Genomic DNA, 21,173 nt, shown 5'->3' with positions numbered 1-21,173 from the left:
GCTTTTCTTGTGAATTTTCATGCAACAAAGAGGAACATAGCCAAATGATGTGTGTTTTAAATAAAGAGACAAAGGCATGATAATGATGGGTTAAAATACATCATATGAGCACTAAAATTTGTCAAAATGTGGCCGTGTGGGTTTTTGGTATTGTTAGCGTGCTTTGCCAAAAAAGAAACACCCAATACATTCAGTGTCATTTTACGTCTATACTTTATTTGTATAGCACTTTTGTTCACACTGTTACAACAGCATGGCTCACATTCTCACCTGTTAGCGGTGCTCTTGATCCAAAACAATTGGGATAAAATTAAAAGAGCTTGGAGTATTTTCATTGTGTCGAAAAGTTTATCCATTCGCTTTTAAATAATTTAAAGCAGTTTATACAAAGCCAAGCGTGGAGGTGGATCCTTTTTTCCAAATATAAATAGTCCACGGAAAAGCCCCGCTTACATGACCAAGGTAAAAAGGAAATTCAACACTAAAATCTTTTTCACTCTTTCTAAAATGTCTTAAGTCACATGCACACACACAGTGTGTTTGCGGTTCAAGAAAAAGGCACCACTGTGACAAAATTATCCCATTAAAAAAATTGAGAAATCCCTCTAAAAAGCTAGAGAAGTGAAATCCCAAAGCTCCTTAAGCACATGTTTCCTTTCAGAGGTTTAGGGGTCCACAAAGGACACCATGATGTACCTGGTTCCGCTGGTCGTGGGCAGACCCTCGTGGTAGTGAGTCAGGCGGCCGGGGTGCATGAAGGACCAGCCCTTCCTGGGCGACTCCACATTGCAGTCATAACGCAGGAACCGGCAACCTCCGCCCTGACATAGGCAAACACGTCAGTTAGTCAAGAGTTGAGTGGAGGGGGGCTAAGCTAATGCTAATTGGGCCAACCCAAGTACCTGGTAGTCAACGTTTTTGCTGTTGAGGGCGATGTTGATGGTGAACGTGGACGAGTCGTGATGCGGTCGCAAAGACGGCTGCTCGTCGGGACGGTAGCGCACCACGAAATTCATGATGGCCTGAGCCTGCGTGCGGCACAAGTAAAGAAATCAAGGAAATCGTTCATTTGTGTACGTAATTAAAAAAAAAAGTTTGTGCCAACAAAGGCCGATTAAAGTTTCTGACAGTCAAGAGCCTCACATTCGGCTCATCCTCCAAATAGCAATGAGAAACCTCAGGGTGTGGCCACCATCACCCCTGACCTCTGTTGAGAGCCCAGGGAGCTCGTACCTTAGGCGAGTACCCAGGATAGAGTTTTTCCGTGATGGGCGCAATGTACTCTTTCAGAAACTTGAGCCATTCCTTCTCAAATCCAATCTGATTCATGTGGATGTCCACAGTGGGAACGTTTTCGTAGCCACCAGCCAGACGTTCGTCCTGAGAGAGAAGAGAAAAACGCACACACACACACCACCATAAATCACCTCTGACCATCTTGTGGGGTCTGGCAAGCAGACTAGTGAGGAGACCAGGGAGTCACCGTGTGCTTGCCGCCGGACCATTTCCCATAGTCTTCCATGGTCTCCACCAGGTCGTCACACATCTTCTCCGAAAAGGCCGGGAACCAATATACATCCGGACACGGCTGTAACAGCACAGAAATGGTCCACAGAATAATTTGCCGTGTAGAATAGATTTGAAAATGATGCTACTGGTCTGAATGGTTTACGTCCTGATGACATGAAAGAAAAGTTAATGGATTATAAACCCAATCGGGCTCCGAGGTCTGCAGATTTGGGTCAATTAGTGGAGCTCAGAGTTCAAAGCAAACATGCTGAAGCAGCATTTAGCCGTTATGCCGCACGCAAATGGACTAATTTGCAAACAGAAGTGAAGTGGATGTAAATGTTTTTAAATCGAGGTTAAAAACTAGGATCTTTCCCTTTCCTTTTTCCATGATTAAGGACATTCAAAACATTTATAAAAATGTTCCCATTATACTATATGTTCTGTCAGTCATTGTCGTGAGCTGCTTCGATTTCTTACCCTTTTAATTTCATTAACTGCTCTGTTTGTAAATACCTTGAAACATTGAATTATTTCTAATTATGTGAAGTACATACTTTGTGCATCAAACGCATGATGCAAATGAAGCTGCCTTCTGATAATAATAATAATAATAATAATAATAATAACTAACCTGCTCCACAAAGCTCTTAGGGTCCTCAAAGATCTTGGAGTAGTTCTCATGGACGTACTTGGCCCTCCAGTCCTGCCACAGACAAAAAAAATTGCGATGATTACGCAACGAGTGAATGTTGAGATGCACGTGGGGGTGTTTGTGTGTGTTGGGGGCACCAGAGGATTGTCAAAGATCTGCCACATGTCCGGGTGCAGCCTGGATGTGTTGAAATTGTTGGACGACACCAGACGGCCAAAGTCGTCGCGGTTGGACACGAACATGAACACTCCCTGAGGGTAGTTGAGAAGGAGGCATGAGGTGAAGGGGGGGGGGGGGGGGTACATTTTCTCTGTGTGCTATGACTGCGGCAATGAACGTTACCTGTTCTCGGACCCGCCGACAGAACGCCATGTCTGGGTCCAAGTTGGGGTCCTCGTACAGGTTGACCTTGGACAGTTTGGAGCGGAGCACGCTGCCTTTGATCAAGTAGGCCTGAGACATGTACGGAACGTTCCACAGGCCGCTGCGGCACACACATACAAGCAGGGTGAGTCAACGAACGGTCAGGCGGCTGAGGGGGGATGACAACGAGACGGCCTTTGAGACTCACATCCTCTTCCCTTGAACAATCTCGATGTAGTCTTCCGATCTGGAGTAGTAGCCTTCGGCGCTAAGGGCGCCCCAGAAGTTGCTCCACAGCTTGCCGGGTTTGGATAGTATGGGCGCAATGACAGACCTGGAAAACATTCCGACATTCGTTCAACGGGAATGGGATTAATCAAATAGTTAACCAATCTTGGCTAAAACAAGAACATTTCAAGCATACTTGTTCTCCTCCATGAGAATCCTCAGGGTGTCGGGGTTGGTCAAGACAACATCCGAGTCGATGCTGAAGTAGTAATCGCAATGGGAATTCTTCAGACACCTCTCCCTACACACACACACGCACAATGGCAAGCTCAGTTCGGGGAAGCATCCAAGCTCGCCGTGACTGGTCGAGCACTCACACAGCCATCTTGCGAGCCTGGTCCTCCTGCAGGTTCTCCTCGGGTCCGACCAGCACGGCGTCGGGAAAAAAAGAACGGTGGCGCTGCCAGAACTCGTGAATGTGGCGCTCGTGGTACACCACCTGTCAAGAGGACCCCACATTACGACAAGAGCACGCTTTCCAGGAAAAAATGAAATCCCATTGAAGCGAATGGAGATGCTTTTCATACGGAACTCATCCTTCCATATTTTGATATTTACTCAAGGCTATTCATGGAAAAATTCAGCACATTCCCAAAATGTCCACTTTTTTTTAACCATTCTATTAACACCACCAATTCAAACCACGCCAACTTGTAACTTAAAATATTCTGCCCAGTTTGGACATTTTGGCTTCTATTTGTCACATTCCAATCATAATTTTTCATAATTTCACGTTTAAGCTCCCAAATGAAGAGCCGCTTTCGACATTTAGCTTTCTCTTCCACATTTCAAAATCAAAACCCTTCCAACTTCGGTTCATTCCTGACATTTTCCCTTCCAATTCTCCGGTTACCCTTTTGCAATATGTTAGCATGTTCACTTCATTTTGCGGCATTTCAGTTTGGCATCAGCTCTTTAGTATTAACAATCACTTTTTACAGAAAATCACATTCTTTTGTCTTGATTATTATTGATCCCGACGATACCGTTCAGAAGCTACTCTGCGGACTCACGTTGTTGTGGATGAAGAGACGGATGCGCCCCAGCGGGTAATTGAGTTTGGTCAGCCGCTCCAGGAAGTCCTCCATGAAGGGCGTAGCATGGTGGATGAACACAGCCACGTGCACCAGCGGCATTTCCTGGTCCTGAAGTCAAAAATACATCCAAAAATAAATAAATCTTTAAATGGCCCTCTTGTAGACAAAGCACCAGCAGCAGCTCACGTACATCTACTTTGTCAAAGAAAATTAAATCATCATCACAGTTGCCGCATCCCTCCTCGTATGTCCACGCCGTCGGGACGTAGTTGGCCAAATAGTTGAGTTGCAGCTGCAGAAGACAAGTGGCATCATGATGAATTTACTACAAAAGAAGGAATCTTTCTTCATATACGGACAGGTAGATCAATAACATAATACTTTGTGATTTTTTTTGTTTTGTTTTGCGATCCAGAAAGTGTTGAGCAGGCTACCTTAGTGGGTCCGTTGCCATGAATAACAACAGGAAGTGTGTCATAGGCGACGTTCCTCACGCGGACCTTGGCCTTCTCGAACTTGAGGACGACTTCATCTGACAAAGACCACGTTGAGAAGCCCGCAAGTCAGTTGAGTAACAGCTCACTTGCTAACGCAGTAATAGCTAGCAGGATCTCACCAACGGCACCGTTGAGGTTCTGGAAGATCCTGGAGCGGTGGTCCAGCGTCATATTGAATTTGGTCTGAGGGTGGGGGGAAGGGGGGGGGGGGGGTCAGTGACAAAATAGAACGTGTTCATAGCGTCACTCAGGCAGATGATGTCATTTTACCCGCTGTGCCCGGTCCAAGTAGATTTTGGTGTAGAAAAGCTGGTCATCGTCGTCATCTTTCAGCTTCCACTGCTGGACCAGGGCGTTGATATCTGGGGCGAAGCCAATGAACCCTGACAGGTACACAAGTAATTTTATTTTTAGTTACTACTCGCGGAGAGGAGTCACAATGTGGTTCAGAAAATCAAAAACAGCGTACATGTAACTCCTGTGTGTGAATGTTACAACATGTGTTGCCATGTCAATCAAATTTGTCCAGAGGTATTAATCAGTCTTGCTGGCCTGTACAACTTAGTCGTTAGTCATGGGAAAATTTCTCAAATTCACCTCAGAGTCCGACGAGCAAAATACAGCAAGGAAAATATCATGAAATGACCCTGAGATTTCTCAACAACACCCAAGTGGTACTCCCTTACCTCCCGAGTTGAGGTAGCGTTTCCCCGAATGCACGGGAGGGTACTTGGGAGATAGCCTCTGGTCCGGCCAACAGAAGCCCTCGGCGGAGAACACCACACGGTGGCCCAGTCGTGAGAATTTGTACAGGAGTTCCTCGGGACCCGACGCGAATACTACATCGTAGCTGGAGGGAGAGACAGCGGGGTTCACTTGAAATCCAGGCCAGCGCTTCAAAACAGGAAGGTGGGTATTACCTGTCTACAAACAAGATCACCATCTCCTCGTGCTCTGAGTGTTTGAGCAGCTCCTTCTTCAGCCAGCGCACCTTCTGCCCGCCGCCCACCGTACGAGCAACGTCGCCACCTTTCCACTCCTCTCCCAGGCCCAGAACCTGAAAAACAGCATCACCATCACCAACCATCAAATCATCATCATCATCATCGTCGTCGTCCCGAATTACCTTCACTGTGTAGTTGAACTCTCTGGCTGTCCTCATGAAGCGCACAAAGCCATCCGTCTCTTCCGTGGCAGCTGTGATAACCAGAAGATTCTCTGCACGCACAAACAAATATTGGAATTTTCCAAAAGAAGGAATTTCACACTGAGGTGAGAAAAAAAGTGGGGAAGGACTAGTGCCGAGTGTGAAACAATGCAAAAGTTGCAGTTGTTTCTATGATTACAGGGTTCTCGCTAGCCCATCTTAGTTCCCTCCTTCCAGACCCGTGCATCCAGTCAGAAAGGGGAAATCAGATTGTGACTTTGTGCGATTTTAGCATGGACACATAAATCAATCTTTGGAGGCTTGCCGTATGACAGAGCCAAGACGTTGATCGCCTCTGTTCAATAAAGTTGCTCAGCACCAAGACACCACCAGATGGTATCAAAACAATATCCGTATATTATATTCGACATGGCTTTGGCTTGAGCACAAAACATAAATTTGGTGATAGGATGCAATAATTCTAAACTGCCGAGTGCCGAAGGGCAAATATGTAAGGAGTTCGTTCAATGTACAGACTTTGAGTCTTTTGGGAGACACACAATCAAGGATTTGGCGCCACGTAGTGGAAAGTTAAGATTGACTTCACACGAGTTGAAATAAGTGGAAAACGTCACTAAAATGCAAAAGTTACAGTGAGGTAAGATGAGCTGAAAGCGTGTTAGTGGGAGACGGCAAGAAGCAGGAAAGGCGTGGAGAGATCTTTGCGGAATACGGCGGTCCGCCTGGCCCGCCTGGAGACCCTCCAGGGCGGCCTTACCTGGCGAGATGCTGCGCGATTGAGCCCCGGAGGAAGCGTGGAGCACGACAGCGAGTGTTAGCAAGCCGATGAGCCAAGAAGACATGGCAGCGGCCACTTGTCCATGTAAACGCTTCCGTTCCATCGCAAATTGCTCCTCTACTCTCCGCTCCTTTCGCAGCTCGGACGGATGCCTGGCGAAATCTCGCGAGGACAACATTCCCAGTTGGCACGTTAACGTTAACGGGAAGTCATTGGCCGCTCATCCGCGACACGGCAGCCAATGACAAGCGCGATATTTTGATCGATGGGGTTTATTTGCCAATCACAAGAAAGGAAATGTGATTTTTTTCTGTGTCCTCGGGCTACAGAAAGTCGTGAAAGTGGACCTCAACTTTGTCACGTCGAACAGGTTCACTGTTAACGTTCTCCATGTCCACTTAAGGACTGCTCTAATAACTAAGAACACCTCATAACGTCATTAAAATGCGTATTTGCTGGTCGAACACCAAACACAGCATTACGTTTAACGGCAATGGGAAGTGATTGGACTCCCACCATTGCCACAGCGGCCAATAAGAAACTCGACAACTCTGGCCGACGGGGCTCACCGCCAATCAGGCGTGTCGACGAACGAGCCAATCAGAGGAAGGCAAATGGTATTTTTTTTCTGTGGGCGTGCGTGTGTGTCCTGGGGCTACAGAAAGTTCTAGTTTGCCACGTCACACACGTTCACTTTTTACGTTTTTATTGTCAACCTATAGGCTGCTGTGATAATTTAAGGTTCATAGGATGTCAGCAAAATAGGTATTCTTTTTATTATTTGTGGGGTTGGTTCTTAGGTGTTTTTTGCCACTATATTAAAAAAATACGCCGTGAGCCCTGCCCCTTGTTGTCATAGTAACCTAACAACATGATGGCAACACTGACTCACTTTAATTCTTGAATTTTGGGTGGTATAATGCCTAATAGGCCACGCTTCTTCACACCTGCTCAGGTGGCGGCTCACAACACAGCGGCTGACCTTTGGGTGTCCTTCCTGGGCAAAGTGTGTGACCTGACTCCCCTAGTAAAGCAGCACGAGGGTGAGCAGCACGACCATCCGCGTATTCTACCCAGAATTGTGACTAGAAAAATTCTTTGGGCATTTTAGTTGTTAAAACAATTGTGAAAAATACTTCTATTGATGCCCTGAATGAGCTGAACCTTTTGAAGTTGGTCAAGAAGTAGGGGAAACGGTCACTGTAAATGTAATGTAATCATTTGAGAATTTTGTCATGTAAAATATGAAATGTCAGAAAATGCTCTTCAGCATTCATACAATATTCCTGATAATATTTTCATGCAGGTGATGTTTTGCTGCTGCCCATCATGGAGTTTGCAGGCAAGGACATCAGCAGCTGGTTCGACCCCGAGACCGAAGACGTGAGTGTGCGCATACACGGCAATCAATCGCATAGCGGCTTTTAGCGCTCACCTGCACCTGTGTGCAGGTGTTGACGTTCGTCCACCCACTGACAGACTGTGTGAGCTACTACACGCCGCGGGGTCGCTTCGTGCACATTCCGCCGGCCGGGCCGCGCTCCGACTGGGCCAGCGACATCGAACCGGCCTGGTGGAAGGACCGGTGCTACGAGGTGGGACGGCTGTCCGCCAAGACCAGATGGATACGCGTCATCAACACGCTGACTTCGCAAGAGCAACGGCTGGAGGTGGACCACGCGCCATAGCCTCCCGCCATTTGTCTTAAGCTAGGCTAAGGGCCCCCCCCACTTCTTTTTGGTTCAGGTGTGTTCTGAGGAGACTCTAGCGGAGATCCTGGAGCGCTACCTGCCGTACAACTCGCACGCCTGCAGCTATACGTGGAAACACAACGGTGCCAGCCTGGATATGAGCAAGACCCTAAGTGAGAACAACGTCCCGGACGATGATTTCAAGCTCCAGAAGCTACGTCTCGACTGCGATCTCTTCACGCCCGCCATCCTTCTTCACTTCAACGACGACCTCACTGAAGGGTGAATGCCACCGCCAATCTTTTGTCATTTTACACGTCGTGTCGTACAATCTCAATTTGTGTTGGACCAAAACATGTCATGTTCCCACAATGCCATGCTGTATCATACAATTGCATGTTATATTATTGTCATGTCGTATCATGTCATGTATTGTTGTCAAGTAATTCATTGCTATGTTTTGGGATATCAACGCCATGTTGTGTTGGGAGGGAAGACCTACCGTAGTTATGCTAATAAAGTACGTTTAGGTAAATCTGAAGTGTGCGATGTGTTTTGAAACCCCGCCACCGGATCGCGCAGCACAAACACACACGTCAAACAGGTCCAGTTCAAAGATCCCTTGGCGGTCAGTCACCTCGAGCTGACGTCGACTTTCGCTGTCGCCACGTTCCTCTTCATCACGAAGACGACGCAAAGGAGCTGATCACCATGACGACAGAATACCACGATGATGTCGAGGAGGACAACAGCTCCTTTTGGAACAAAAGTACAACTTGTGTGTGTGGTCTCTGTTATATTTTATGGAGTATGTACAGTATATGGTGAGCGTGTTGTGTGTGTTATGTGCATGTTCATAGTGTGTGATGTGTTCACGTTTTGTGTTTTATTATGTCTGTTGTGTACCTGCGCGCTATACGGCAGGTGTTTCGTGTGTGATTGGGCATTTGTTGTAGAGTATGTTTGCTTGTTGTCCGCGTTCATACTGCAAGCTAGTAAGCTAGGTAGTAAGCAACGAACTTCGGCCGCATACCACTGCGGCTAAACACAGTGCGGAGTTTCTGGCTGGAACTACATCACCCACCTGAAGCAAATCTCGCCGTCTGTGAAGGCTGAAATTGTCTCGCACTTTTGAAAGGGAGTCTCCCAAACGAAGAACAGACGAATGGCGAATTGGCAAAGTCGACAATTTCAATCATCGTTTGTAATGGCAACAAAATCATGGCAGAGTTTGAGGCCAACAGATTGAAGGATGATCGTAAACGGCTTCGGGGTGCGACACATCCTGAACTGGAGAAAACACTTTTCGTTTACCGACTGAATTTTTTTTCAGAGATGAACTTGCAACGCTGCTGTTATTTGTATTATACATCGTACAACAAAGTACCGTTATAACGTAGAAATTTGTTATGTCCTTCGAGGTACGTTGTAACGAGTTTCAAATGTGTGTGTGTGTATATAGTTGTACTTTTATTGTTCATTCATTCATTCATCTTCCGTACCGCTTGATCCTCACAAGGGTCGCAGGGAGTGCTGGAGCCAATCCCAGCCGTCTCCGGGCAGTAGGCGGGGGACACCCTGAATCGGTTACCAGCCAATCGCAGGGCACACATAGACGAACAACCATCCACGCTCACACTCACACCTAGGGACAATTTAGAGTGTTCAATCAGCCTGCCACGCATGTTTTTGGAATGTGGGAGGAAACCGGGGCACCCGGAGAAAACCCACGCAGGCCCGGGGAGAACATGCAAACTCCACACAGGGAGGCCGGAGCTGGAATCGAACCCGGTACCTCTGCACTGTGAAGCCGACGTGCTAACCACTGGACTACCGCCGCCCAATTTTATTGTTTGATAGTGAAAAAAAATGCTTCAAGTCCCTTGAATTGGCATGCCAAAAAGTTGCTTCTCAAAATTAGAAAGTTGATCCTTGAAGTAATTGATTTGCAAAACTGCACCACAAAAAAAAATATTTCCAGCCTTGTACTCAGTGTGTGTGTGTGTTTGTGTACATGTTGTATGCTTTGTATTTTATTGTTGTGTGGCATGTGTGTTTTGCTAGAGCCTGGTTTGTGTTTTGTGCATTAGCTCACATTTTTTCCATCTACCAGCTCCCCCTCTCAGCACTCGCTCAGGCGCGTCCAGGCTCACCCGCCGCTTGTTTCCCATTCTCACCATCGCAGCCATCTTGATTGTGACAATTGCGCTGGGAGCCAGCTGTGAGCACCAATAAAACACACACACACAGAACACAACCTTTTCCAATTTTGTTACATGCACAGCAAAGGAATGTGTGTGTGTGTGTGTGTGTGTGTGTGTGTGTGTGTGTGTGTGTGGTGACAGACTCACAGATGACAAGTCGTTTGTGGTCGGCAGAGCAAAGTGTTTCCAACATCAGCCAATCTTTGAGCACTGTCCAGCAGCTCGCTGCAGGTAACTGTCCCCTTTGGAGTCATGGCGCACAATGTGTGACTGGAAAACGGAAAATTAGCATAGTTAATGAAAACTAACAAGATAACTAAACCCAAACTTAAAAAAAAAATAATTTGCAAAATAAAAATGCCTTGGGGGGAAAAAAAACCTGAAATTACATTTTTTGTTTATAAAACTAGCGAAAATGGCCTTCAATTTTTTTCTTTATCAATTAAGAGTATGCATGTCCTTTTCGGGATTCATTTTAAATTGCTGAAGGTCAAACAGTCATTTGAGATGATTAATTTATTGCACAATATTTACAATATTTTTAAACTCGTACTTGACAAATACTTCTTGTATGAAAAAAAACTAAAACTAAGACTAAAACTAATAAAAACTAACCTAAAACACAGCATCCATCCATTTCGTCATCTCTTACCCTAACCCAGTGTGTTGATGTCACAGATGCCACCAAAGACATTGAGCGACTCAAGTTTGCTGTGGTGAGCAACAAAGGGGAACTGCGCTCAAGTGAGACTTGACAAAATCATACATACACCATTTCATTACACGCCACAGAATCTTCTCTCACATCCATATTGCGTTGTAACATGCCACTTCTCTTATCATGCCATGTTCCGTCACATCGTGTCGTCATACCACCATGACATGGCGACCATTGGACTTTCTTTTTCAGCCTCTGAGGCCTTGAAGCAGCTCGCCACTATCGAAACCATCAGCAGGACGGTGGCCACTCTCCAATGCTCCCTCCAACGCATCATCAACAACGGTACACGACACACGCATAAACACAACAGGCCGAGCGGACATTTGAGGGCTTGTGGTTTGAAGGTTCGACATCGGAAGGCAGCGGCTGCTGTCCTCTGGGCTGGGAAAGGTTCAGCTCCAGCTGTTACCTGTTCAGTCAGTCGCTGTTGTCCTGGAACGATGCCCGCGACTGGTGCAATGGACGTGATTCGCACCTGGCCATCATCATGTCAGACGAAGAGTGGGACTTTGTGCGCCGCCGGTGGAAAGGCCCCTTCTTCTGGATTGGCCTGAGCGACGAGAGAACGGGGTCGTGGGAGTGGATCAACCAGACGCCATACGTCATGAACCGCAGGTGGGCCGCATCCATTCATCACGTGAGGTAATTTTTTGAGTAAAGTGAAGCGCTCATTAATAGCGGTGGATTGGGCGGGTGGGGTGTTGTTGTGGGGCTCAGGGACTGGCGGCCAGGGCAGCCCGACAGCTGGATCCACCATGGCCTGGGACCGGGAGACGAGGACTGCGCTCATGTGCACAGCGACGGGCGGCTCAACGACCTCCACTGCTCCACCAGGCTCCAGTTCCTCTGCCAGCGGCATGCCTGACCGTGGCGGGAAGTTTAAAAAAAAGCGCATGTGGTGACACTTTTTAATGAAAATACAATAAAATGGAATCAATACAGTCACACAGGGAACTGTATTTTTGCCTGAAACATAATGAAAGATGCAGATGTGCCGACCACGATATAAACGCGCTGTACAGTTTTCCCTCACTTATCGCGGTTCATGGGGGATTGGACTTTGCCGTGATAAGTGTTGCGATGGAGCGTTGGCTCCCCCCGTAGGAATTCTTGTGTAAGTGTATGTGGGTACCAGCATGTTTAAAACAGTGTTTTTCAACCCCTGTGCCGCGGTACACCAGTGTGCCGCAAGAAGTTGTCAGGTGTGCCGCGGGAAAATATCCAATTTGTATGCCTGTGTGCGGGGCGGCCCGGTAGTCCAGTGGTTAGCACGTCGGCTTCACAGTGCAGAGGTACCGGGTTCGATTCCAGCTGCGGCCTCCCTGTGTGGAGTTTGCATGTTCTCCCCGGGCCTGCATGGGTTTTCTCCGGGTGCTCCGGTTTCCTCCCACATTCCAAAAACATGCGTGGCAGGCTGATTGAACATTCTAAATTGTCCCTAGGTGTGAGTGTGAGTGCGAATGGTTGTTCGTTTCTGTGTGCCCTGCGATTGGCTGGCAACCGATTCAGGGTGTCCCCCGCCTACTGCCCGAAGACAGCTGGGATAGGCTCCAGCACCCCCCGCGACCCTAGTGAGGATCAAGCGGCTCGGAAGATGAATGAATGAATGAATGAATGCCTGTGTGCTTATCTAAGCCCAGAAAGTAATCGTGTAGTACCCTCCCATACCGCTAGGGAGCAGCAACAGCTAACCAATTGCCTTCTTTAGACGAGAGACAAGGGAATAATGTAGGACGATGGTGAAACAATAAATAAAATACTTTTTTCTTTGTGTTCAATTGATTCTAATTCAAGCCGTTATAACGTCATTCTTCTACGGTTATAGTAACAATATAACACGTTCATGATTCAAATAAGCATTTTTTTTTTCTTCACATTTTTAGCTAGTGGTGTGAGATTTTAACAATGAAAGGAGTGTGCCTTGGCACAAAAAAGTATGAAAAACACTGGTTTCAAATATGTAAACAGTATTTATACTTCACATCAGAGGTGCCCATTACATCGATCGCGATCGACCAGTAGAAAGCGGACTGGTTGCAAGTCGATCCGAGGGGTGGAGAGGAAGAAAAAATCCAAACATTTGTGTCTCTGTGCATGTTAGTAATATATTTTTGGGGGTTAATGCACACTGCACCCTAATCATTCAGTCATCAGTCTCACATTCACAAAAAGTATTTAAAAAAGAAAAGAAAGCAGGTCATCTTTAACCTACTGTGACATATGACTGTGTCACCGGAGGTTGTTAGCGCTCAGCAGTCTGCAGTTGCAGCTTGTGATCGGAGTTGTTGCTCTTTATCTTTTATCGTTATCATTATTCTCATTCAGTTTGTTTTGTACAATTCAACGACGGGCCGGGCAGAGAATGGGAATCTGGAGAAGCATTTTAAAACGGTCATTAACTACGATCATTAACAGGCTACAGCGTCAGGCTACAGACTACAGCAGTACACATATTTACTTCCATCTGTAATGATAAAACTTTACACAGTAATGAACATTCATCACCATTGCCTTTTGAGAGAAAGAGAAAGAGACTTGTTACTCTCACTCTATGCTGCTCTGACAGCGTAGCTTCTGTTAGCTACCCCGCGCACAGCCGATGTGTTTATGATAAGACAATTAATCTCAATTGATGAGGAGGAGGCGAGGAGAGAAGTGCTGCGTTTTTTGGACAAGCCCAATCACTCCACTTTTCTTTCCGACATTAAACCGACATTTCAAAAAATAAACATGGGTGTCCTCAGGTCATCGGGAAGGCCCGGCTGATGACCACCTCGTCTAGGTCTCCGCCCAGATTACACACATCCAGCAGGCACAACAGCCTTTGATTAGCAAGCAGTGTTGCCGTGGCGATGAGGTCCCCTGGTGGAGCGAGACAGGAACTTTGGTCACCTCGAGAGTCAGTTTTGTGTGGTGTGTGCTTGTGAGCGCACGCACCTGGCGAAGGTGGGGGCGCGTGGCACGAAAAGGCTCCGTGGGACAAGATGGAGGCCCAGGTGTTGCTGTGGGAGTGGGACGGTGGCGAAAGGGAGGAAGAGGACGCCTGAGGGAGGAAGATGGTGCCGATGCACACGCCATCCGACAAAGCTGCGGGGGTTGACGTCACACATTACAAGTCGGCGGGCGTTTATGAGAAAGGATGGTGGAAAAGGAATAAAAGTAAGGAGGGGGGGGGGAAAGGAATGATGATAGAAACAAAGTCAAGGAAAGGAATTAAAGGGAAAATCAAGTAAATCTCCGCTCCACTAATATGTTCTATGGACCCCCGCTAGTCAAAAGACGGCATTCACATGTTGGATTTGTGGAACATGAATTAAGCAGCAAAAACAAACAAACACCTTGTTCTTGTCCATCTAAGGGGCGGCCATTTTGCCACTTGTCAACTGGAAGTGACATCACGTTACCAACAGCCTCAGCTTGCGAATGTTACATCATCAAACCCAGAAAACAGGTGAACCGTGATTGGGCGTTAGCTGAGGTCTTAGTAGGGTCATTTTTTGAATTGTATTTTATTTTTTTGCAGGTCAATCCCTGGGACCTGAAGCAAGGGTTTGATTCAGCAACGTAAGTATGACAATATAAAAATAAGGAAAGAATGAAGATATGAAGGAAGGACAGAAGGAGGAAAAGCAATTAAAGAAAGAAATAAGGAAGTAAGGAAAGTAGAAAGGAAAGAAGGATGAAAGGAAAGGCGGTCCGCTCTCTGACATCACACACCTTTAAGCCTGAGCGTGTAGTAGTCCTCGCTGGCAAAGAGGGCAGCACAGGTCAGGGACCCTCCCATCGCCACGGCAACCGCCTGTTTTTTCTCATGGGCGGGGTCGTAGCGCATGGCTAGCGTCTCCACGGCGACATGAGGGAAATCCGGCGGCGAGGGGCAGGTGGCGTACGACAAACTGTCCTCGTCCTCCTCCGCTTCGTCTTCGCCGTCGTCATCCGCGTCTTGGAGGAACTCCATGGAAGCCTCGAAAAGAATGGCTGCCACAAAAATGACACGTTTAGCACACGCACGCATGCTAACAACGTCATGTTGTGTTACATCCACACAGACACACCTGTCTTGTTGTCGGCGTCGGGTTGGACGGTCGCACGGGGACGTCTGCAGAGACCCAAGAACAACGTCATCGGTCCGACTAATCGTAGTGCTTCCTTTTTAACGTGAGAGGCGTGGCTCAGTCTCACCCCTTTTGCGGCGTGTCCGAGTGCAGCAGCAGCTTCCTCTTGCATGGCCTGCTGCGCACAAACACGAAAGTGGTGGTTTTAATCGAGAAAGCCCAGGCAGGAAATGCTGTTACCTGACACCGGTGGGCGATGGCAGCCGGCGGGGCGTCGACGGACTGAGAGCCGACGATAGCAAAAGCCTGGACAACGACGCCGGCGAGGTGGGTGAGGTGGAGGACAGAGACGAAGACGCATCTCGCCAAAAGATGCAACGCTCCTCCTAAAATATGAATCAAAGTAAGTGGCACCCAGTTATGCTAGTCAACAAATGTTTATATATTTTTTCAGAGTGAAGTAAAAATTGTCGAGATTACCGTATTGGCCCGAATATAAGACGGCCCTGATTATAAGACGACCCCCTCTTTTTCAAGCCTCGAGTTTGAAAAAAGACTTTTTGAACACCAAATACATTTTTATACAGAAAATAATTACAGTACATCTGAAACAAATGATTATAACTATATATTTGAGAGAAAAAGCATGTTATTTTGCCTCATTCAAATCTTAATATCTGAACATTTAAATACCGTATGTAAACTAAAGTGCAATCACATTTGTAAATGAATGGCTTCTGATTTTTGAAATATAGTACATAACTTCTCAGCTGCCGGTTAACCTGGCCGACCTTCGACCCACTTTTCTCCAGATTGTCACTACGTTACACCATTTTCTGTTGTCTCTTCTATTATTTTCCTCTTTTCTTTCTTACCGCTAACTTTATTTTTTCTTCTTCGTGATAGGGGTTCGCTTTAGCCTGGGAGTCAAGTTTAGCATTCGCTTCAATGATATCTGGCGCCATCTAGCGTCATGAATGGGTATAATGTCTAGACCCCCGAATATAAGAGGACCCCCACTTGTAAATGAATGGCTTCTGATTTTTGAAATGTAAATTACATCATAACTTCTCCTCAGCTGCCGGTTAACCTGGCCGATCTTTGACCCACTTTTCTCCAGATTGTCGCTGCGTTTCTCCATTTTCTGTCATCTCTTCTATTACTTTCTTCTCTTTTCTTTCTTACCGCTATTTTTATTTTTCTTCTCCGTGCTACTGCTATTTTTATTTGTATTCTTCATGACGGGTTCACTTTTGACTGGGGAGTCAAGTTCAGCATTCGCTTCAATGATATCTGGCGCCATCTAGCGTCGTAAATGTGTATAATGTAAGACGACCCCCACTTATTTCAATGCAAAAACACCCTCTTATATTCGGGCCATTACGGTATTATTTTTTTTTTTTTTTTTTGCGCCGAGTCAAAAATCTGCCCTCATTTTCTTTCTGGAGCACATCAGGTATTCACTGCTGTCGACCAGTATAATGATTATACATAAACAATCAATCAGTGTCATTACAGGTGCGCCTTTGTGTGCGTACCTCTCCTCTGCGACAATATGTAACCATGGTAACGGTGGCCTGAATACAAAAGGTGCGTCGCTCCCTGTAACAAAGTTTCTTGATCTCTCTCAGAAGCTCCGTCCCCTGGAGGAAACCGGGCTCCCCTGGAAAAAAGGGCACGAAGGAAGGAAGGACGGACATTAGTAAAGACAGATAGGAAGGAAATATGTAAGAGAAGTGAAGAACGTAAGGAAAGAAGTTAGGAAAAAAAAGAGAAAAGAAAGGAAGGAAGTAAGTAGGGGAGAAGGACAGAAGAAACTGCTCAAATGCCTTATCAAGCACGGAGACGTCAGTCAGCAGACCTTGCCTGTGTCTCATGTACGCTTCCAAGGAGACGGGAGGGGGCGGGTACGCGAAGAATCCACCAATCAGAGCCGAGCGCAACAGGCGTCTCTCGTCCTGCTCCCGGAACCAGTCAAAGAACCGCTGGATCGCCGGCAGCTGGCTGTTGCCTGTCGATCGAGGCCGCCGTTGACGCAACGTCACACGATGACGATCTCACAAAAAGAGTTGGCAACCTGAGCGGTGCAGTTGCGTGTACGCCGTGTTCGTCAGGTACAAGAGTCCGTCTGCCGTCTGGACCGCCTTCAGACGAGAACACATCAACACCAACACTGCGCACACACACACACACACTGCTCGTTAGCATGCCTTTCCTTTCCTTCCTTCCCGAAATGTTTTTTTTTTCCCACTTCATCTCACATGGGTGGAGCCCGCGGTGCACCTGCGGCTGAGAGGTGGAGAAAAGCTGGATCCAGATTGGCCGAGAGCTCCGCCCATCCTGCAACCGCAGCCAGCGATACTCCATCAACTCTGACCCTGCGCGAACACGCTCGGCGTTTGAGTTTGAGCAGGTGGGAATCGGCATCCTTTCGCCACGGTGATTATCCCCTCACCCTTTTTCATCCGCTCAGCGCGCCCCATGAAAGTCAGCAAGCCGATGACATCGCAGAGGGCGCCGTGAGAGCAAGACGCAAGTTCCTCACTGGGACAGGAAAAGCGGAAGGCAATCGCAAAGCTAAATCGCGCTCAACAGAGTCAAAAACGGGGCCGGGGGATGTGCATTTACACGCCGCAAAAGCCATCATTTCAAATTGGGAAAACGTCAACATGTCCGCGGTGGGCGTGGCCAGACCTGTCGCAAAAGTTGTAGGGGGGCGCCGGCGGCGGCATGCAGTCGGGCGCCACGGACGCCTCCGGGAGCAGAGCCACGCGAGAGGCGGGATTCCGGCTGTTCACGCTGATCTCTGTGGGGACACGACGAAAGCAAATAGAAGAAAGGAAGAAATCGAGAAGCAAGGAAAGCCAGAACGACGACAAATAGCAAGTGTTAGAGCCATAAGGAAAATTTGGTTAAATTATAAATGCAGCCTTTTGAATAATTAGAATTTAATAGATGCAAGGCGTTTGATAAGATAAAATATGATAAGATAAGATACGATAAGATAAGATATCCTTTATTCGTGCCACACTGGGGAAATTTACAGCTTGGTTTATATTTGATATTTTATTACAACAAATTTATTAAGAACATCGAAGTATCTGGGCTCCATTGGTTGTCCTGTTTTTAGTCTGTTACATAAATGATATTTATGTAAACATCATTAGGAAGACAGTAGGGCATGGAGCAACACCTTTTCTTTTTTACCGTACTTCGTGTTTGCTTATTTCGTACTTTATAGGAACTGATTTCGTATTTTGTTTAAGTGTATTGTAGAAGTTCATTCATTCATTCATTCATCTTCCGTACCGCTTGATCCTCACTAGGGTCGCGGGGGGTGCTGGAGCCCATCCCAGCCGTCTCCGGGCAGAAGGCGGGGGACACCCTGAATCGGTTGCCAGCCAATCGCAGGGCACACATAGACGAACAACCGTCCACGCTCACACTCACAACTAGGGACAATTTAGAGTGTTCAATCAGCCTGCCATGCATATTTTTGGAATGTGGGAGGAAACCGGAGCACCCGGAGAAAACCCACGCACGCCCGAGGAGAACATGCAAACTCCACACAGGGAGGCCGGAGCTGGAATCGAACCCGGTACCTCTGCACTGTGAAGCCGACATGCTAACCACTGGACTACCGGGCCGCCCTATTGTAGAAGTTTTATTAATCCATTTGATAAAGCCTTAATTTGTGTTCAAGAAAATAAAGCGACTCTTTTTTTTTGGATCAATGATGGCGGCCTAGTGTATTCCTTGTCGTCGCCGTGGAAAAGGAAAAGCCCGTCGAAGAAAAGCACGAGTCAAAAACCTACATGCCCTGCTGACGTAGCGACAAAAGGATAGTAAGTTACCGCTACAGCAAGTAAAGAAAGGAAATAAGGATGCAGGGATGAATGGAAGGACGCAAGTACCGATGTTTTCCCCTTCTGACTGGTACCGCTCCTTGATCCGGAAGTGGCTCAGGCTGATGACGTGGCCGGGCTTGAGCACGCGGTACCAGTTGACACACATGCTGTTCCACAACACTAGTGACACGCTTCCTGACGAGTCGTGAGCCTCCAACAGCGCCTGCACACACGAGCGCGAGAAATGCTGCTGCTGTTTTCTCTTCCCGCGACGGTGACGCCTTCACCCAACCTGATAGGGGCATGCGCAGTTACTGTCTGCTCTCCCGTAATACGTCAGGTGTGACTTGGCCGCGATGCGCACAATCAGCCGGCGGCGGATGGTTCTAAGGGCCCAAACTTCGCGGGCCAAGAATCCCCGGCTGAGGTCTTGGACAGTCACGGTGGGACGGAGAGCTGTGGCCAGAGCATGAGAAATGGGAAGAGGAGGAGAGCAACAGAGACAGAAAAAGAGAGAGAGAGAAATCAAGTATTATGTATTTGATGTTTTTGCACGGTGCAGATGTTTGCACACACCCGTCACCTCCTCCTCCAGAGGAGGCGCCGTCTTCTTCCAGGCGTCCCCGTAGAAGTCCACGTTGTTCCACAGCGGCAGAAAGACCTTCCGATTGGCCAGCAGAGGACCTGAAGCACCCGCATGTCAACCAATGGCATTCCGGCATAGGGGCGCCATTTAGCTCAGTCACCTGACACGTCGGACGAGCCACTCCAGGGCAAGGAGTCCTGGTGCGAGTCCTCGATACTCTCAAACGAGCTCACCTCCACACTGACCATGATGAAGCTGCATAGATGAAGGTTGACAGGTGAGTGCTTGGCCTGTTTTATTGCCTCTTCTCCACCCCCCCCCCCCAGTCCATGCTCAGAAAGTTTTATCAGAGCTATATGAACAAATGATTAAATGTTACTGGGAATCGTCTGCCCCTTCACAAGTCAAGCGGGTACCTTTCATCCTCTGTGCGATCTGCCAAGCCCGTCATGGCAGGGGCGAGGGTGGCGTTACGCACGGCAGTCCCCTGCCGCAACACGTTCTTCTCCACCAGCCCGTTGAGTCTGGGATCCAGAGTGACGCGCAGGCGGCAGTCGCCATCACTCAGCGTAACGTCGTAAAGGTTGTCGCCTGGACAAGGAAACATTTTGAGGTCGGAGGTCAACAAGAGTGCACAGAAGAAGGCGGCGTACTCACCAGAGAAGATGGTGTGTGGGAAGTAGACGGAAGAACCCTCGTCTCTGGTGTAGCGCAACACGTCCAACAGGTAGAGTGTCTCCCTACAGACCACTTGAGAGCGCTGAAGACACAATTTAATGATACAGTGGCACCTTAATTTACGCCTGGTTTTTTTTTCGTTTTCAATGCTTGGCCTCATCCTATTTTAACCACTTCAATATACACCGTGCCCCAAATAATCTGTCGAGTTAAACTAATGCCTCACCTCAAAAGGATAACCCCTTCCTCTTAAGGGAAAAAGCCTCCTCTAAAAATAAAGGCCTTATGTTAACTAAAGACCTTAAACTAGACAGTAACTATCAACATGTTTCAGGACTACCTTTTACAGTAGTTGGTCAAAACCACAATAAATGAAACGTTGCGTAATAAATTATTCAAGAATCAATTTATTTGTCTCGAAACTAACGAGAAGTGTCACCATTCACTTGCACGTTCGCCGTTTCTCTTTATTCATTTCACAAACGACAACAAGAAATGAGATAAGAACAAACCTGATTTTTAGCGGTTCTCGACCGCGCCAGAGTTCGGTGTAAAATGCAGTCGGGTGCCGCCATGCTTCGAATGCCACCAGGTTAACCCAATTCCAGCACCACGCAACACTCTACCGTCCTCATTGAAGTCTACACGTAATTTAAGTGCACGTAAGTGTTCGAGAGCGCAGATTACAAACGTGTGAAATTTGCAGAATCGGGACAGTGGGTGTTACGTCATGGATTTGCGCCACTGTGTTGGATATGCATCATCAAACATGGCATGACCGGGTATTGTTTTGCCAATTTTGCTGATAGAAATGTTATTAAATTTCCAGTAAACAAGTAGTACGATAAAAACTCAACTTCCCGCTTCCAGTCAATGGCAGCTCTGGCTCCATTATTTACATGCCCTGCGCGATCAACTGCACATGCGCAAAAGTTCGCTAAGTACGGCAGCCACAGATGGACAAAATAAATAGGTGACGTTATATACAGTACAGGTACTGCATTGAAATGTTACAGTGTAATTTATGAAAGAGTAATAGGTCGATATGCTCACCTGTAATTGTTTAAGGCACAGGGATTCTTCCCGAACGTGGCA

At 47.3% G+C, this 21,173-nt stretch overlaps 4 protein-coding genes and 1 long non-coding RNA gene across 6 annotated transcripts; 3 read left to right on the top strand and 2 right to left on the bottom strand.

The window, feature by feature from the left end:
- Positions 1 to 196: 196 nt before the first annotated feature.
- On the bottom strand, positions 197 to 6,488 carry plod3 (procollagen-lysine, 2-oxoglutarate 5-dioxygenase 3). The gene is made up of 19 exons (XM_052064062.1): positions 6,275 to 6,488; positions 5,476 to 5,567; positions 5,270 to 5,406; positions 5,036 to 5,199; positions 4,620 to 4,732; positions 4,469 to 4,532; positions 4,287 to 4,384; positions 4,043 to 4,144; positions 3,829 to 3,960; positions 3,133 to 3,254; positions 2,952 to 3,056; positions 2,736 to 2,861; positions 2,507 to 2,648; positions 2,302 to 2,415; positions 2,144 to 2,215; positions 1,484 to 1,588; positions 1,234 to 1,380; positions 903 to 1,028; positions 197 to 821 (listed from the first exon to the last, which is right to left on the bottom strand). The coding sequence occupies exons 1-19, from the start codon at positions 6,471 to 6,473 to the stop codon at positions 666 to 668; spliced, it is 2,316 nt and encodes a 771-aa protein (XP_051920022.1). The 5' UTR covers positions 6,474 to 6,488; the 3' UTR covers positions 197 to 665.
- A 150-nt stretch (positions 6,489 to 6,638) lies between these two features.
- LOC127599963 (cytochrome b5 domain-containing protein 1) lies at positions 6,639 to 8,521 on the top strand. Of its 2 annotated transcripts, XM_052064365.1 has the most exons (5): positions 6,639 to 6,912; positions 7,251 to 7,338; positions 7,602 to 7,678; positions 7,747 to 7,965; positions 8,042 to 8,521. In XM_052064365.1, exons 1-5 carry the CDS (start codon positions 6,910 to 6,912, stop codon positions 8,270 to 8,272), a joined length of 618 nt encoding a protein of 205 aa, XP_051920325.1. In that variant the 5' UTR covers positions 6,639 to 6,909; the 3' UTR covers positions 8,273 to 8,521. The 2 variants fall into 2 exon arrangements, with proteins under 2 accessions (XP_051920325.1, XP_051920235.1); XM_052064275.1 differs by lacking the exon at positions 6,639 to 6,912 and having other exon boundaries at positions 6,925 to 7,338.
- A 61-nt stretch (positions 8,522 to 8,582) lies between these two features.
- On the top strand, positions 8,583 to 11,986 carry asgr1a (asialoglycoprotein receptor 1a). Its single transcript, XM_052064149.1, has 7 exons — positions 8,583 to 8,755; positions 10,100 to 10,207; positions 10,332 to 10,421; positions 10,869 to 10,934; positions 11,101 to 11,193; positions 11,256 to 11,526; positions 11,629 to 11,986. The coding sequence occupies exons 1-7, from the start codon at positions 8,698 to 8,700 to the stop codon at positions 11,774 to 11,776; spliced, it is 834 nt and encodes a 277-aa protein (XP_051920109.1). The 5' UTR covers positions 8,583 to 8,697; the 3' UTR covers positions 11,777 to 11,986.
- Positions 11,987 to 13,614: 1,628 nt separating this feature from the next.
- Positions 13,615 to 21,010, bottom strand: si:ch73-71d17.2 (RPA-related protein RADX). Its single transcript, XM_052079137.1, has 17 exons — positions 20,591 to 21,010; positions 19,817 to 20,160; positions 19,561 to 19,655; positions 19,391 to 19,498; positions 19,107 to 19,270; positions 18,881 to 19,037; positions 17,661 to 17,772; positions 17,422 to 17,510; positions 17,228 to 17,344; positions 17,044 to 17,139; positions 16,828 to 16,977; positions 16,505 to 16,624; positions 15,094 to 15,352; positions 14,967 to 15,010; positions 14,629 to 14,889; positions 13,849 to 13,998; positions 13,615 to 13,773 (listed from the first exon to the last, which is right to left on the bottom strand). The coding sequence occupies exons 1-17, from the start codon at positions 20,651 to 20,653 to the stop codon at positions 13,652 to 13,654; spliced, it is 2,451 nt and encodes an 816-aa protein (XP_051935097.1). The 5' UTR covers positions 20,654 to 21,010; the 3' UTR covers positions 13,615 to 13,651.
- On the top strand, positions 17,231 to 17,547 carry LOC127609364 (uncharacterized). Its single transcript, XR_007964550.1, has 2 exons — positions 17,231 to 17,379; positions 17,440 to 17,547. It is a non-coding gene; the product is annotated as an uncharacterized LOC127609364 (long non-coding RNA).
- Positions 21,011 to 21,173: the final 163 nt, after the last annotated feature.

Source organism: Hippocampus zosterae, chromosome 1 (genome assembly GCF_025434085.1).
Source record: "Hippocampus zosterae strain Florida chromosome 1, ASM2543408v3, whole genome shotgun sequence".
NCBI classification, from domain to species: Eukaryota; Metazoa; Chordata; class Actinopteri; order Syngnathiformes; family Syngnathidae; genus Hippocampus; species Hippocampus zosterae.
The sequence above is the reverse complement of the archived record's forward strand: the minus strand, read 5'-3'. Positions and strand labels throughout refer to the sequence as shown.

Coding starts and splice junctions, on each gene's coding strand:
- plod3 (XM_052064062.1), bottom strand. CDS start 6,473: ATGTTGTCCTCGCGAGATTTCGCCAGGCATCCGTCCGAGCTGCGAAAG. Junction 4,733..5,035: donor ACGCTACCTCAACTCGGGAG/GTAAGGGAGTAC, acceptor TGTACCTGTCAG/GGTTCATTGGCTTCGCCCCA. Junction 3,057..3,132: donor CAGGCTCGCAAGATGGCTGT/GTGAGTGCTCGA, acceptor GTGTGTGTGTAG/GGAGAGGTGTCTGAAGAATT.
- LOC127599963 (XM_052064275.1), top strand. CDS start 7,215: ATGCCTAATAGGCCACGCTTCTTCACACCTGCTCAGGTGGCGGCTCAC. Junction 7,339..7,601: donor CCTAGTAAAGCAGCACGAGG/GTGAGCAGCACG, acceptor ATTTTCATGCAG/GTGATGTTTTGCTGCTGCCC. Junction 7,679..7,746: donor TCGACCCCGAGACCGAAGAC/GTGAGTGTGCGC, acceptor ACCTGTGTGCAG/GTGTTGACGTTCGTCCACCC.
- asgr1a (XM_052064149.1), top strand. CDS start 8,698: ATGACGACAGAATACCACGATGATGTCGAGGAGGACAACAGCTCCTTT. Junction 10,208..10,331: donor AATTGCGCTGGGAGCCAGCT/GTGAGCACCAAT, acceptor GTGTGGTGACAG/ACTCACAGATGACAAGTCGT. Junction 10,422..10,868: donor TGTCCAGCAGCTCGCTGCAG/GTAACTGTCCCC, acceptor TTGATGTCACAG/ATGCCACCAAAGACATTGAG.
- si:ch73-71d17.2 (XM_052079137.1), bottom strand. CDS start 20,653: ATGGCGGCACCCGACTGCATTTTACACCGAACTCTGGCGCGGTCGAGA. Junction 17,511..17,660: donor CCCTACAACTTTTGCGACAG/GTCTGGCCACGC, acceptor TTCCTGTCCCAG/TGAGGAACTTGCGTCTTGCT. Junction 15,353..16,504: donor CATATTGTCGCAGAGGAGAG/GTACGCACACAA, acceptor TTCATATTTTAG/GAGGAGCGTTGCATCTTTTG.